General features: G+C 42.8%; 1 protein-coding gene across 1 annotated transcript in view; it reads right to left on the bottom strand.

The window, feature by feature from the left end:
* IPO11 (importin 11) overlaps positions 1 to 17,282 on the bottom strand; it is a 703,238-nt gene that overhangs the window by 240,216 nt on the left and 445,740 nt on the right. The window contains exons 26-27 of the mRNA XM_077462617.1: positions 15,895 to 16,008; positions 7,437 to 7,558 (exon numbers count right to left, since the gene is read on the bottom strand). Of these exons, the coding sequence (XP_077318743.1) occupies positions 7,437 to 7,558; positions 15,895 to 16,008 (236 nt within the window). The remainder of the gene's footprint in view (positions 1 to 7,436; positions 7,559 to 15,894; positions 16,009 to 17,282) is intronic.

The raw sequence follows: 17,282 nt of genomic DNA, 5'->3' as shown, positions 1-17,282 counted from the left end.
ACTTGCCACGTCACCTGCCATGTCACTTGCCACGTCACCTGCCACAAGTTTTGGATTGTCCACTTGCCACGTCACTTGCCACGTCAGCTGCCACGTCACTTGCCACGAGATGTGGATTGTCCACTTTCCACGTCATCTGCCATGCCACCTGCCACAAGCTGTGGATTGTCCACTTGCCACGTCACCAGCCACATCACCTGCCACAAGTTGTGGATTGTCCACTTGCCACGTGACTTGCCACATCACCTGCCACGTCACTTGCCACATCACCTGCCACAAGTTGTGGATTGTCTACTTGCCGCGTCACTTGCCACTTCACCTGCCACGTCACTTGCCACGTCACCTGCCACAAGTTGTGGATTGTTCACTTGCCACGTCACCTGCCACGTCACCTGCCATAAGTTGTGGATTGTCCACTTGCCACGTCACTTGCCACAAGCTGTGGATTGTCCACTTGCCACATCACTTGCCACGTCACCTGCCACAAGTTTTGGATTGTCCACTTGCCACGTCACTTGCCACGTCAGCTGCCACGTCACTTGTCACATCACCTGCCACGTCACCTGCCACAAGTTGTGGATTGTCCACTTGCCACGTCACTTGCCACATCACTTGCCACATCACCTGCCACATCACTTGCCACGAGATGTGGATTGTCCACTTGCCATGTCACTTGCCACGTCACCTGCCACGTCACTTGCCACGTCAGCTGCCACGTCACTTGCCACAAGATGTGGATTGTCCACTTGCCATGTCACTTGCCACGTCACCTGCCACGTCACTTGCCACGTCAGCTGCCACGTCACTTGCTACAAGATGTGGATTGTCCACTTGTCACATCACCTGCCACATCACTTGCCACATCACCTGCCACGTCACCTGCCACAAGTTGTGGATTGTCCACTTGCCACGTCACTTGCCACATCACCTGCCACGTCACTTGCCACAAGATGTGGATTGTCCACTTTCCACGTCACCTGCCATGCCATCTGCCACAAGTTGTGGATTGTCCACTTGCCACACCACTTTCCACGTCACCTGCCACGTCACCTGCCACAAGATGTGGATTGTCCACTTGCCACGTCACCAGCCACATCACCTGCCACAAGTTGTGGATTGTCCACTTGCCACGTCCCTTGCCACGTCCCCTGCCACGTCACCTGCCACAAGTGGATTGTCCACTTGCCACATCACTTGCCACATCACCTGCCACAAGTTGTGGATTGTCCACTTGCCACGTCACCTGACACAAGTTGTGGATTGTCCACTCGCCACGTCACTTGCCACATCCCCTGCCACAAGTGGATTGTCCACTTGCCACATCACTTGCCCCATCACCTGCCACAAGTTGTGGATTGTCCACTTGCCACGTCACCTGACACAAGTTGTGGATTGTCCACTCGCCCCGTCACTTGCCACATCACCTGCCACAAGTGGATTGTCCACTTGCCACGTCACTTGCCACATCCCCTGCCACAAGTGGATTGTCCACTTGCCACGTCACTTGCCACGTCACCTGCCACAAGTTATGGATTGTCCACTTGCCACGTCACATGCCAGTCACCTGCCACAAGTTGTTGATTTTCCACTTGCCACGTCACCTGCCAAGTCATTTGCCGCGTCACCTGCCAGGTCACTTGCCACGTCACCTGCCACAAGTTGTCTATTGTCCACTTTCCACGTCACTTGCCACTTCTCCTGCCACGTCACTTGCCACAAGTTGTGGATTGTCCACTTGCCACATCACTTGCCACCTGCCATGTCACTTGCCACAAGTTGTGGATTGTCCACTTGCCACGTCACTTGCCACAAGTTGTGGATTGTCCACTTGCAATTGCAATTGTTTAAAATATTTTTCTAATGGTTTTTCATCATTTGCAATCATTTTTGAGATTTTTAATGTAAAAAAAAAGGTCACCTTTAAAAACGCATATAAACGCAAACGCGGCTAAACGCGGTAGCGGCGTTTTGCCGCGTTTTACCGCGTTTTGCCGCGTTTTGCGTCTGAAACGCAGAAATTTTTGTTTCTGAACGCATTTTTTTGCTTCTGGAAAAACGAGATTAAACGCAACTGCATATAAACGGATAAAAACGAGACTGTGTGCATGGACACATAGGATAACATTGAATGAGTTCAGGTGCAGTTGAAAAAACTGTCCAACTGCATCTGAACGCGCGTTTAACTGCGTCTCGTGTGCATGAGGCCTTAAAGTTTGAAACTTTGCTCTGTTTGCAACTGCTTGTAAAAGCAAAAAAAAAAAAAAAGCAAAAAACGGGTAGCCACATACATACTGACAGCCTGGGTGTAAAGATGAGATATTACTGTCTCTTCTAGAAAAGAAAGTAAGCCGGGTGTTCTGTGAGCTGCATATTTTCTACAAAATAGCCGCAGGAAGTGCAAGTAGAAAGAATGTGGCTTTGGCGCTGGCTGAAAGTGAAATATCCATAAGCAATATTTATATTATTATTATTATATTATACACGATTTATATAGCGCCAACAGTTTACGCAGTGCTTTACAATGTATAAGGAGGGACAACACAATTACAGTACAATAAAAAAGGTACCGGAGGGCCCTGCTCGTAGAGCTTACATTCTAAAGGGAGGGGGTGGTGGTACAAAAGGTAATAGCTGCAGAGAATTATTTGATGGGGTGGCTCGGGGACAGTTAGGTGGGTGTGGGATTTTCCTGATAAAAAAAAGAAATTATAACCAAAAATGAATTAAACTAATAAAGGAGATTTTTATTTTCCCACTGAACTTATCTTATTACCTCTGCTGACACATCACACCTACTAGCCAGGGTGAAACCAACATAAAATTCTGTTAAATTTATTCTGAGAGAATAACTGACAACATTAGCAAATAGACCTGATTGTAAATAGCTAAAAGGAAAATGAACCCTAGTTTGAAATAACGAGGGCAATCGGTGCTAAAATAAGGTGACCAACATTTTGCTTAACCATGCAACACAGCCTGCAAGTTCAAAGGCTTTGCAATTTCATAGCAGGAAAGTGGGAATCTGAAAAGAGAAGGCACACATATTTCCACACTTGTGAATACATGGCAGAGACCCAGCAGGGCTTCCCTGCAATTAGCTACAAACGTGAAGCCCCATTGACAACTCCCAGAGCTATTCGTAGTTACCCACCCTCGCTCATGGAGAGATTACCTGCAAATGATCGACCCTGGACGCAGACGCAGACTGTGAACCCAGAAATGACAATAAGCTCTTTACTTCCATGCTCATTTATTGCAGAGGAGATCTGCCTGCATACTGTGCTACAGTGGTTTACTACTACTCCAGGCTTCCCAGAAGAATGGAAAGGCCTGGGAACCATGGGGACGACACCTTCTCGGTACTGTAAAAGTGATCGGGTGACTGTATAGCGGCCTGTATCACTTTTACATGACAGCCAATAGTCAAACAAAAAAACAATACCCAGGACATTAAAAAACATACCTTGTTAGTTAAAGAGTTAAAGAGCTAGGATAAATCAATTGTCATTATACCTAGCCTGTTTGAGCAACCTCAGTTGTTCTTTTAAAGTAAGGCCTATTTGATAAAACATTCCTGATGGCAAGCTAAAAAAGACTGCAACAAAAATATTTTCATGCATGCTAAAAAATGTGCCAGTGTAACATTTCCACTCCCCTCCTATTCTTCTTGATGACACAAAAGTCCTGTGTAAAACATCACTTCTGGGTCTCTCTCCCTTTCACTTTTCCCAGCCTGTGCGGTTGGGGAAGAAGCTGATGGAATGGTATCTCCATTCCAGATAAGTAGCTAAGACATTAGTCATTTTTGTTGGATTGTTCTCCTGACCAGACTGTCCAAAGTGCACAAAACAAATTTCATAGTGCTTCAAATCGATAAATAGCAAAATCAATTAACGGTATTCTTTTGCTTATGTTATTACATTAGGCCGCTTGTAATTGCAGCCCCTTTTTTAGTCACTCTTCTCTTTAAGCCGTGAACAAGACCAGACTACAGGAGCCAAATTATGCCAGCTCTTGAGGTATGGCTAAGGCTGGGCATAGATTGGTAATTTTTTCTCGATCAGACAGCAGGACACTGTATGGCACACTTTAAGCCAAAAGAAAGAGCTAATTGGTTGTGTGTTTCATCACCCATGTCAAATGCTATTAGTCTTCTGGATGGAGCCCAATTCTGAGAGTGTCCCCCAGATTTAGCGAATGATTGTTGACTCTAGAAAGCTTGTGTCTTTTGGAAAGATGGGAGCTACACCTGCTACCAGCAGTGACAGTGAAGAAAGAAGAAAAGACTTGAACTCCTGCTGTCTCATTCACAAGAAACCACATCCCCATGAGAAAGTATCAGGCATATGAGGGAAAGCCCTTTGAAGAACGCAAGGAGTTTCTAAAGAACCATGACATTTGTTCTGGATGTTTCACATCCACAAAACACCTTGCCAGAAATTGAAAGGCTACAGTTAAGTGCACAAATATAGCAAGCTACGTCATGAAGGACTTTTAGAGAAAATCAATATGTCTGGTGAAATTGTTTCCTCGGGGACAACCAAGGAAAGCTGTCAGAATGTATGCTGTTTTAGACAACCAATCATTTGTTTGCTAGTTCATTTCTTTGACATGTATATCTAAAGTAATGTCCTACACCCTGCACCCATGTGCTGGTACAGCAGAAACCACAGGGAAAATTGCCCCTGCTGAAGAATTAGGCCTCACATGCACACTGGACGTTAAAATAACGTTATAAAAAAATGGCAGTAGCTTTGCAGTGAGTTTTTCAATGTTTTTCCAATATTGTTTAATTAGCATTTGTCTGCGTTAGCATTTATTTTTTTCATTGATCAAAGACGTAAAAAAAAAAAAAAAATGATGGTGAGCCATCTTTTTGAGCATTTATCAGCGTTTTTTGACATTAGAGCGTTTTTTACAGCTGAAAAAAGGCTGAAAAACTCATCTCAGAAATCACTACTTTTGTTTTGTTTTTTTAAAGCTAAAAACTGCATACAGGCAAAAACAGCATATGTGCGCATGAACACAGGATAACATGATGGAGAGTTTATTGACTGTAGAAAAAAATGTCTGAAGCCAAAAACCGCTGCTGTGAATACGGCCAAAAATGTCCAGTGTGCACAAGGCCTGAATTTTATCAACCATAAAAGAGACTGAAGGAATTAATCTTCTTACACTTATTAAAGTGGGATTCCACCCTAAAGTGGAACCTCCGCTGATCGGATCCCTCCCCCCCTCCGGTGTCACAATTGACACCTTTCAGGGGGGAGGGGGGTTGAGATACCTGTCAAAGACAGGTATTTACACCCACTTCCAGGCATAGACTCCCGTGGGAGTCTACGCCATTTCCTGCCCTGCCGCGCTGTCTGCTGGGACACAAACGGGTCCCAGTGACAGCGCGGAGATTTCCTATTGCGCGGCGTGACTCGCGCATGCGCAGTAGGGAACCGGGAAGTGAAGCCGATTCGCTTCACTTCCTGATTCCCTCACCTAGAATGGTGGCGGCAGCAGCCGAGAGCCGAGCGATCGATCGGCCTCGGCATCGCTGGAACCCGGGACAGGTGAGTGTCCATTTATTAAAAGTCAGCAGCTGTAGTATTTATAGCTGCTGGCTTTTAATATTTTTTTTTTTTTGGTGGAATCCCTCTTTAAGTACAATTAAATAGGTATAAGAAGGTATAAGAAGAGTCCACAACTGATCTTTGTAACGATCCTTAAGCCCAAAAGACCGAACTAGGCCGCATAATTACTTTTGCTCTTCTCTCCAGAAAGAAACAGAATTAAATTACTGTGCACACTTTCAAATGAATGTGAAGCACTGATTATCGGTGGTACGGGATCTCAAAATAGTGATCTAAAACGGAGAATCATCTTAAAACTGCGTCAGTAAAACAATATCTCAAATTACTACTGATGGCAACAAGACTTAACTTTAAATAGGTGTCCAGGAATCTACTAATGAAGAGATCCTGTATGACAATACAGAGATCTATCAGTTCATGGATGATGTAACTACCAACTCTAAATCACCATCTATCTTTGGTGGATACGACAGAGTAGTATCATTCATCATTAGTGGATGTACACCTGGCAAATGCAAAACAAATGTTTCTTCTCATAAAAAGTCTCAGTAAGAGCCCCAAAGACTGATTCCTCATTACTACAAAGGAGACTTCGCCTTAGGCTGCAATTCAGTTGCATATCTATCTACTAGGGCCCAAGTTGATATGGCTCAAGCAACACCCCAGGAATGCAGGCTCGATTTTTCACTTCACAGGTTAAAAGCAGAGCCTCCTAAGGACAGAACCATCTAGATTTTTTTCAGATTAACAAGAGGGATTTTTCCACTTCTACATCTAATGCCTTGTACACACGGGCCGGAAATTCCGTCAGAAAAGGTCCGATCGGATTATATTGTCGGAAAATCCTATCTGACTATCAAATTTTCCGACAAAAAAATTTCCGATCTGACTTTTCCGATCGTTTGTAGAGCTTTCCGATCGGACAAAGTGCCACGCATGCTCAGATCAAATTACCAGACCAAAGCTATTGGCTACTAGCCTCAATGTAGTCCCGTCATAACGAACGATCATCATGTTCTAAAGAATTGGATTTTCTGACAACTTTGTCCGACCGTGTGTATGCAACTCCAGTTTAGGACAAAATCCGTCTGAAAAAATACAACGGATTTTGTTGTCGGAATTTCCAACTGTGTGTACAAGGCATAAGTGGTTACACATTGTTTGCCACCTATGGAGAAGTGATTTGATGCCTTCAAGGACAGTTTCAGTAATCACGACTTCAATGCCAAGGCCATCCTAGATCACTTTTTGACATGAATATTTGTTTTGCGTGTTCTCCCTCTCTTGTTTCCATTTAGTCCCATCCTTTATTGACTGATAGTAGATTAAAGTAAAATCTAAACATTTCAGATGGGGAGTGTTCTGTCCCACATATTCATATATTTTCTGTTGTTGTATTGAACTTTATCAAGTTATCAGGCTATTGATGTGTGCTGACATCTAGTGGTTGTTTTGGGTGACTGCAACTTGTTTACGGATGTGATTTGGTATCTGCCTCTCTCCTCCCCTCATGTTTGGTGCTACTTACTTAGTTCAGTTTCTTCTCTTTACCCTCAGTCAGTGTTAGTACATCGCAAAGACAACACATAAGAAAGTCACTGTCTTCTTACACTTCAAAACACTGAGAAAACATCCTCTATACTGAAATTATCTGAAGTAAAATTGCATTGGATTTAACTTCTGTGTCTCACTGAAGTTAAGCTGCCATGGTATCAAGTCAGCAGATGACCATACTGTCTGGAAAGACTGGGTGTAAGGAAGTATGTCAATGCATAGAAAATTTGAAATAGAACAATCATCATTCCCAGTTCATATGCAATCAGTGTTTAAAAAAGAATATATATTTTTTCTTACCTGTCAACTGAAGGCAGCAAAGAAATAACAGCAAGGGCAGAAAGTTTTCTTCTCTCAGGCTGTGTAATGTTATCCATTCGATCCACCCACATTTCAATTACATTCCCAAGTACTAAGTTAGCCTACAGATTAGAAAAAAAACAACTGAGTGTTCTATAGAACTCACTCCGGATTGCAGCAATAATCTGTCCTGTCTCCTGGGTCATTCGTACAATAAACAGGTTTAACAAACAGTTTTAACTGATCAGCCCAGGATGCGATGAAAGTCATGACTGTATAATTATTCTTGCAGTAATTCCTAACAAAATAGGAAGAAGTGTGTTCTAACGCAGCCCAGAGGGCCTTTTGTTGTGTAATTAGTGGATGAGAATTCATTTCGCTGAATGCTACACTGCATTTATAGTGCTTCTCCTACAGAACAAATGAAAAACTTCGACTTTATCATTTGTCATGTAAACCAGAAACTCTAACCTCATTACCTGAATGTTTTTGGAGAATTGTGCTGCAATTATATGTTCTGTTTTCCTAATGATAGCATAGCTGTAAGGTATATATACAAGCTGTGTGAAAGAAGATCGAAATATTTAAAAGAACACAAAGGCAATTTCAAAATAGGTAGCATGCAACTTTCATGTAACTGCTAGTTCTATCCGTACTTGTACATGAACATAGTGAATGTTTAAATGGTAACCAAGTTCACCAATGGGTTCATCCAGTCCATTTCTGTACCTCTACGGTTTTATGCTGTGTATGGTAAAGGCTTTATTTTTTTACTGTTTGCAAATCAGTCTCCCTCTAGTGTATTCGTGTTTCAGCATTTCAAGCACTTACAAATTATAGTGAACTGGAATGTGAACTGTGAATTGTGAATTGTTTGCAGGTAAAACATACTACTTTTACAGTGCTTGCTTGCTTTCTCAATATAGTGCCCCACATTTCTTTATTCAGAAGATCCATCTGAAATTCTCTATTTTCACAAAGCTAGGTTTGCCACCCTTCCCTTCTTATGGCAATGCTTGAGACACTGAGCAGTGGGATGAGATACACTTGATAACAGCAAACAAACACTCTTGCACATTAGTGTGATGTCCGGGTGGTCTACTACTCAAGGGATAATTTCTCTGGCCTTGCTGCCCTCCAGGATAGGGGATATCCTAGTAGTCAAAAAAAGATCGAAAAAAGAGAGGGCGCACTAACCTAGTGCATTATCCCAATTACATATATTTATTGATAAAAACTACTCAAAAACATGTGGAGAAATTTTGCTTGTGAGAGTCACCTAGCTGTGGCAATCTGTCCTGAAACCAACAGTCTCCACAGAGGGGAGGACATCAGAACCACTACTTACGGAGACGTTTCAAAGACATACCTTCTTCCTCAGAGCCTAGCGGATGTGTCCTATGCATATACATGTGTATACAACAAGCTAAAGGATCCATTACTGCTAAGCTCTGAGGAGGAAGGCACTCCTTCAAAATGCGTCAGTCAGTAGCGGTCCTGATGTCCTTGCCTCTGTCATCTGGGGACTATCTTTTTTGGGATGAGATACAGCCTGCCTGTTTGCCCTATACCAAGGTTTTGGGCTTGTGGCAGCCAAGTGAACAAGCAGAAGAGCTGGGATCAATGTCTACAGGGAAGCAGAAGGTGGTGAGAGATGCTGTTCACTCCAAATGTGCTACTTTGTCATGTTCCTAGCCTGTGAATAGGCTGTTGCTGAGCTAACAAGTGACTGTCAGTTACTTCAGGAGTGATCCAGCAGAAGCTGTACATAGGGAACCAAGTTTGTGCAGTAAGGAAAAAGAGGAATCTATAAATAGGGAAGAAGTTGTCCCTGGTTGTGTGTAGAACGTTTGTAATTAGGAAATGCTTTGTGACTGGCTGTCCAGCAGTGGGGAACCCTGACATCAGCGACTCCTATCGGGGTAGTGCTACATGTGTGTTTCAGGAGCAATGTCACTCCCCTTTCATCAGGGTTAAAGAACGAGCAAAAAACAGTCATGGTGATAAAAATTTGTGAAAAAATGTCCTTCATCGCTTTTCTGTGATCATTTATTATCCTAGTTGGTATTTATTCATCTGTCACATACATCTTTTTAATTAACCGTTGATTATAAACTTTTTTTTTTTAACCACTTAACCGCCCATTGCCGATTAACGGCTTCAGGGCGGTTGTTTAACTCTGAGAGGCCGTTAATTAACGGCCTCCCAGAATTCTGCTCTCGCGCGCCCCCTGGGGCACGCACACGAGAGCATCCGTGACCGCTGGGTCCAGTGGACCCGGCGCATCACGAATCACGGTAAACGGCCGCTCATCGCGGCCGTTTAACACGTGATCGCTCCGTCAAATGACGGAGTGATCACTTGTAAACAAGCCGGCGTCATGTTATGACGCCGGTTCCTCCCTCCCCCTCTCTGTACCGATCGGTACAGCGGAGGGGGAAGAGATCGGTGTCAGCAGCGATGTGGGCTGCATCTGCAGTGCCCACATCACTGCTCACCGAAAATTAACCCCTCGATTCCCTGCAACACTCTGCAATGCCCTGCAACACTCTGCAATGCCCTGCAACACTCTGCAATGCCCTGCAACACTCTGCAATGCCCTGCAACACTCTGCAATGCCCTGCAACACTCTGCAATGCCCTGCAACACTCTGCAATGCCCTGCAACACTCTGCAATGCCCTGCAACACTCCGCAATGCCCTGCAACACTCCGCAATGCCCTGCAACACTCCGCAATGCCCTGCAACACTCCGCAATGCCCTGCAACACTCCGCAATGCCCTGCAACACTCCGCAATGCCCTGCAACACTCCGCAATGCCCTGCAACACTCCGCAATGCCCTGCAACACTCCGCAACACTCCGCAACACCCGCCAATACCCTGCAACACTCTGCAATGCTCTGCAACACTCCGCAATGACCTGCAACACTCCGCAATGCCCTGCAACACTCCGCAATGCCCTGCAACACTCCGCAACACTCCGCAACACCCGCCAATACCCTGCAACACTCTGCAATGCTCTGCAACACCCGGCAATACCCTGCAACACTCTGCAACACCCGCCAATACCCTGCAATGCTCTGCAACGCAGTACTCTGCAACGCCATACTCTGAGATACCCAGCCATACTCTGAGATACCCAGCCATACTCTGAGATACCCAGCCATAGTCGGTGATACCCTGCAATACCCAGCCATAGACATCCCCCCCCCTCCCACCGCCCTCCGGTGCTTCTACCGAATCGCTAATACGATCAAAGCCAGAATCTTTTTTTTTTTTCAGGCTTCCCAGCTTAGAGGTGAGATGCGGGGTCTTATTGACCCCACATCTCACTGTAAAGAGGACCTGTCATGCCATATTCCTATTACAAGGGATGTTTACATTCCTTGTAATAGGAATAAAAGTGATCAAAAAAATTATTTTTGGGGAAAAAAATGTCAAACTAAAATAAATAAAGTAAAATGAACAATAAAAAAAAATGTTTTTTTTTAAAGCGCCCCTGTCCCCATGTGCTCGCATGCAGAAGCGAACGCATACGTAAGTCCCGCCCACATATGAAAACGGTGTTCAAACCACACATGTGAGGTATCGCTGCGAACGTTAGAGCGAGAGCAATAATTCTAGCCCTAGACCTCCTCTGTAACTCAAAACATATAACCAGTCAAAACAATTTAAATCGTCGCCTATGGGGATTTTTAAGTAGCGACGTTTGGCGCCATTCCACGAGCGTGTGCAATTTTGAAGAGTGACATATTAGGTATCTATTTACTCAGCGTAACTTCATCTTTCACATTATGCAAAAATTGGGCTAACTTTACTGTGTTTTTTTTTTTTTTTTTTAAGCACAAAACTGTTTTTTTTCCCAAAAAAAGCATTCTAAAAATTACTGCGCAAATACTGTGCGAGATAAAAAGTTGCAAAGACCACCATTGTATTCTCCAGGGTGTTTGCTAAAAAAACATATATAATGTTTTGGAGTTCTATGTAATTTTCTAGCAAATAAATGATGATTTTTACATGTAGGAGAGAAATGTCAGAATTGTCCTGGGTGCTCCAGAACACCTGATGGCGCTCCATGCATGTTGGGCCTCTGTATGTGGCCACACTGTGTAAAAGTCTCACACATGTGGTATCACCATACTCGGGAGTAATAGCAGAATGTGTTTTGGGGTGTAATTTGTGGTATGCATATGCTGTGTGTGAGAAATAACCTGATAATATGACAATTTTGTGAAAAAAAAAAAAAAAAGTAAAAAGAATCTTGATTTTTGCAAAGAATTGTGGGAAAAAATGACAACTTCAAAAAACTCATCATGCCTCTTACTAAATACCTTGGAATGTCTTCTTTCCAAAAAGGGGTCATTTGGGGGGTATTTGTACTTTTCTGGCATGTTAGGGTCTCAGAATTGAAATAGGCCATCAGTACTTCAGGTGTGATCAATTTTCAGATATTGGCACCATAGTTTGTGGACTCTATAACTTTCACAAAGACCAAATAATATCCACCAATTTGTACTTATTTTTACCAAAGATATGTAGTGGTATAAATTTTGGCCAAAATTTATGAAGAAAAAATTACTAATCTGCTAAATTTTCTAACAGAAACAAAGAAAAATTCATTTTTTTACAGAATTTTCGGTATTTTTTCTTTTATAGCACAAAAAATAAAAAACCCAGCGGTGATTAAATACCACCAAAAGAAAGCTCTATTTGTGTGAAAAAAAGGACAAAAATTTCATATAGGTCCAGTGTTGCATGACTGAGTAATTGTCATTCAAAATGCGAGAGCACCGAAAGCTGAAAATTGGTCTGGTTATTAAGGGTGTTTAAGTGCCCAGTGGTCAAGTGGTTAAATGAATTTGATTTTTATTTATATTATAGTAATAGTAACACTTTTCACTTTAGCATTCTATTACACAATTTTCTTGTGTCACACACTTTTCCTGGGTTCTACCGCATGTTCCATGCTGACTTTGCCTACCTGTCACTCAAACTTCTGCAAGACTCCTAAGACCTTGCCAGTTCTGCCAGACTCCTCCTCCAATCCCCAGGATTTTCTAATTCCTCTCCCACCTCCCCTGTCACTTAATCTGATCAGCCATGCCAGACTCCTCCTCACATCCCCAAGGGTTGTCCCCCTCCTATCCTCCCCTGCACATACTTTTCCTCTTAAATCCTACTAAACTGCACTGCCATCCTCCTTTGCTGCTCATCAACAGCTGTCAGGTTGTTCCTCCACGAGGAATACACCGTTTCTAATATAGGTAATGCTCTTAATTTGGTTACTTTCTACTTGTTCACTTTATGGCTGTCTTTCTCATAATAATCATGGCACACACTTTGGTTGTTATTCATTATTTGATACAGATCTATGAAGTCCATCCGTCCGTCTTGGTTTCTCTGAGTCCATCCAAGTTTGTTGAGGTATGTTTCTGTGTGCACCATTCTGAGTATGGTGTCCAATGTTTAGATATCAATATAGCTGCTCCTGCAGTTCTGATACAAATATGAACTCTATAGGAATTCAAGGAATTCAGGGTTTTACTGTTGTCACAACTTTTGTCATGAATATAGTATTGGCAGCTCCTGCTTTCCTCTAAATGCAAACATGATCTAAGCTACTTAATCTGCCTCAGGTAACCACTGACCCATGTGTTCAACTGCTGAGACCTCTTTTGTTAGGTATAGCGTCTGCAGCTGCTGCTCTATGGCCCCTTTCACACTGGGGCGGTGCGGGCATCGGCGGTAAAGCTCAGCTATTTTTAGCGGCGATTTACCGTCATTTTAGCGGCCGCTAGCGGGGCGGTTTTAACCGTAATGACACGTGTGTGTCATGGGCAGCTGAAACACTAGGAAGTAGGATCGGACCGCAGGTGCGCACGTGGTGGTTAATTTTGAGGGTATGTACATTCAAATCAGAGGAAGGATTTAGGAATTACAGCTCTTAAGAATAGCCATTCCAAATAAAATTGGACAATTAAATCAAAAGCTGTTTCATGGCCAGGTGTGAGCTACTCTTTCATTATTTCTTCATCAATTCTTCATCAATTAAGCAGGTAAAATGTCTGGAGTTGATACTGAGTGTGGTATTTGCATTTGGAAACTATTGCTGTGAACCTACATCAGGCGTTCAAAGGAGCTGTCCATGCAAGTGGAAAAGGCCACTGTAAGGCTTCAAAAAGGAAACAAATCCATCAGGGAGATAGCAGCAACATTAAACGTGGCTAAATCAACAGTTTGGTGCATTCTGAAGAAAGAAGAACACACTGGTGAGCTCAGCAACATAAAAAGGCCTGAATGTCCACGGAAGACAACAGTGGTGAATGATCGCAGGATCCTCTCTAAGGTAAAGAAAAAACACAATTGCAACATCCAGACAAGTGAAGGATACTTTCCAGGAGGTGGGTGTATCATTGTCAAAGTGTACAATTAAGAGAAGAGCAAATACAGAGGGTCCTCCACAAGGCACAAACCATTCATAAGCCTGAAGAATTGAAATGCCAGACTTTGCCCAAAAAAATCTAAAAAAGCCAGACAGCATTCCTTGGACGAATTAAAATAACATTAATCTGTGCCAGGATGACGGGAAGAAAAAAGTGTGGAGAAGGCTTGGAACAGCTCATGATCCAAAGCAAACATCATCTGTAAAACATGGTGGAGGCAGTGTGATGTCATGGGCATGCATGGCTTCCAGTGGCACTGGGTCCTTGGTGTTGATTGATGTGACAGAAGCAGCCGGGTGAATTCTGCAGTGTTTAGAGTTATGCTGTTATCCCACATTCAGCCTAATGCAGGAAAGTTGATTGGACGGCGCTTCACAGTTCAGATGGACAATGATACAAAAGACACTGCAAAAGCAACCTAGGAGCTCTTGAAGGAAAAGTGGAATGTTCTGCAATGGCTGAGTCAATCACCTGATCTCAATCCAACTGAGCATGCATTTTACTTGCTGAAGGCAAAACAAAAGGCAAAAAGACTCACAAAGAACAACTGAAGACAGCTGCAGTTAGAGCCTGGCAAATCTCAGAAAGGAGGAAACCCAGTCTTTGGTAATGTCCATGGGTTCCAGACTTCAGGCAGTCATTGCCAGCAAAGGATTCTCAACAAAATATAAAAAATTAGCATTTTATTTATGATTAAATTAATTTGTCCAATTACATTTGAGCCCAGGAAAATGGGGGGGGGGGGGGCTCAAAATGTGTACATGATATTTATGTTCAACCCATTGAAATGAAGCTGAAAGTCTGCACTTCAAATTAATTTGGATTGTTTAATTTTAATTTTATTCGGGTGGCATACAGAGCTAAAAGAATGAAAATTATGTCTGTTTCCAAATATCTATGAACCTAACTATATCTTCCAGCATTGATGATTCCTTTCCAGATGTGCAAACTGCCCATTCCATACTCACTAATGCTCCCCCATACCATTAGAGATATAGGCTTTTGAACTGAGCGCTAATAACAAGCTGGAAAGTCAATCTCCTCTTTAGCCCAGAGGACATGTCGTCCATGGTTGCCAAAAAAGAATGTCAATTTTTTATTTGTCTGACTACAGAACAGTTTTCTACTTTTCAACAGACCATGAGCTTTGGCCCAGAGAAGACGGTGGCATTTCTGGATCATGATCCGGTAGGGCTTCTTCTTTGCATGATAAAGCTTTAACTCGCATTTTTGTATGGTGCGGTGAACTGTTTACAGACAGCGATTTTAAGAAGCATTCATGACACCATGCAGTGATATCCATCACAGAATCGTGCTATTTTTATGCAGTGCTGTCTGAGGGCCCGAAGATCAGGGACATCTAATATTGTGTTTCAATCATGTCCCTTGCACACAGAGATTTATCCAGATTCTCTGAATCTTTTGATATTATGTACTTTAGATGATGATATATTTAAAGTCTGCAATTTTACCTTGAGGAACATTAATCTGAAACTGATTGACAATTTTTAGTCTCAGCGTTTCATAGATTGGTGAACTTCTGCCCATCTTTACTTCTAAGACACTCTAAATATCCAAGATGCCCTTTTTATGGCTACTCATGTTACTGATCTGTTGCCAATTAACCAAATTAGTTGTAAAATGTTCTTCCAGTGCTTCCTTGTTAGCACCACTTATTCTGACAATTTTGGTTTGTTCCAACTTTTTTGAGATGTGTTGCTGCTGTCAATTTTTAAATTAACTTATTTTTTTCTTAAAATGGTACATTTTCTCAGTTTAAACATTTCATGTGTTTTCTATTGTGAATACAATATGGGCTTATGAGATTTGCAAATCACTGTATTCTGTTTTTATGTAGATTTTACACAGCGCCCCAGCTTTTTTGAATTGGGGTTGTAGAAGTCACTACACATTCATAAATAAAGGATATGCAGTATGCTGTATGTGTGTGACCTGCAGCCCATTGTTAAATTGCCTGTAAGTGACAAAGTGCTAAACTATTTTCTTATACTCACCTCCTGAATGCATTCCTGTGACATTTGATTTAACAGAGAGGAAAAGCAATTTTTGTTTTGTAGCAGGACACGACCAAGAACGCCAAGGTATGTTGACATAACAACTGGATACCTCTGTAAGGCAAACATATTGGAAGAATGTAAGAATCAAGTGCAATAACGCAAAACAGAAGCTGTCATACCAAATAACATTGTGCATATGTACTATACAGTGCCTTGAAAAAATTCATAGCCCTTGAAATTTTCCCCATTTTGTAATTTCACAACCAAAAAACGTAAATGTATTTTATTTGGATTTTATGTGATAGACCAACACAAAGTTGCACAAAATTGTGAAGTGGAAGGAAAATTATAAAATGGTTTTCAATTTTTTTTACAAAAAAATATCTGAAAAGTGTGACATGCGTTTGTATTCAGCCCCCCTGAGTCAATACTTTGTAGAATAATCTTTCACTGCAATTACAGCTGCAAGTTTTTTCGGGTCTCTACCAGCTTTGCAAATCTAGAGAGTGAAATTGTTGCCCATTCTTCTTTGCAAAATAGCTCAAGCTCTGTCAGATTGGATGGAGAGCATCTGTGAACAGAAATTTCCAAGTCTTGTCACATATTCTGAATTGGATTTAGGTCTGGACTTTGACTGGGCCATTCTAATACATGAATATGTTTTGATCTAAACCATTCCATTGTAGCTCTGGCTGTATGTTTAGAGTTGTTGGGGAGGAAGGGGGGGGAAGAGGTAAGGCGGGGGGGGGGGGAAGAGGAAAGGCGGGAGAGGAGGGGGGAGGAGGGAGGAGAGAGGAGGGAGGAGAGAGGGGGCAGGAGAGGGGGGGAGGAGAGGGGGGGGGAGGAGAGGGGGGAGGAGAGAGGGGGGAGGAGAGAGGGGGGAGGAGAGAGGGGGGGAGGAGAGAGGGGGGAGGAGAGGGGGGGGAGGAGAGGGGGGAGGTGAGGAGGTGAAAGGGAAAACAAAGGTGGATGGTATGGCTAACAATGGATCGGCTCTATGAATATGTCAACTGTTCATAGCATCAGGTCCCTAGCTTTGATCCAAGCTATATTTTATCCCTGCCTGGCCCTCCAATTTTTAGGGCAGTTACGGCCAAGATAAGTAAGTTTGCACAAAGACAACACGGATTGACAAAGGAGCACCACTGTGGTATTGTAGGGGGAGCAGGCAATTTCCAATTAAGAATAGACTTCCTAGCATAATACAATGCATAGAACAAAAACAAACATTTATGGTGGGTAGTGTTCAATGTGTCACAAATAGCCGGTGGAAGAAATAGTGAGTCCATAGGTACCACCACCCCAATTACGGCAACAGGTTCAGACACCACCTCACTCCAGAATGACTGCAGAGGTGGGGCAGGACAAAGCCATGTGCATAAATG

The sequence above is a fragment of the Lithobates pipiens genome, unplaced genomic scaffold (genome assembly GCF_037356315.1).
Source record: "Lithobates pipiens isolate NorthernLeopardFrog02 unplaced genomic scaffold, aLitPip1_a1.2 Scaffold_3, whole genome shotgun sequence".
Lineage (NCBI taxonomy): Eukaryota > Metazoa > Chordata > Amphibia > Anura > Ranidae > Lithobates > Lithobates pipiens.
Note: the sequence above shows the minus strand (reverse complement) of the source record. Positions and strands in the feature narration are given on the sequence as shown.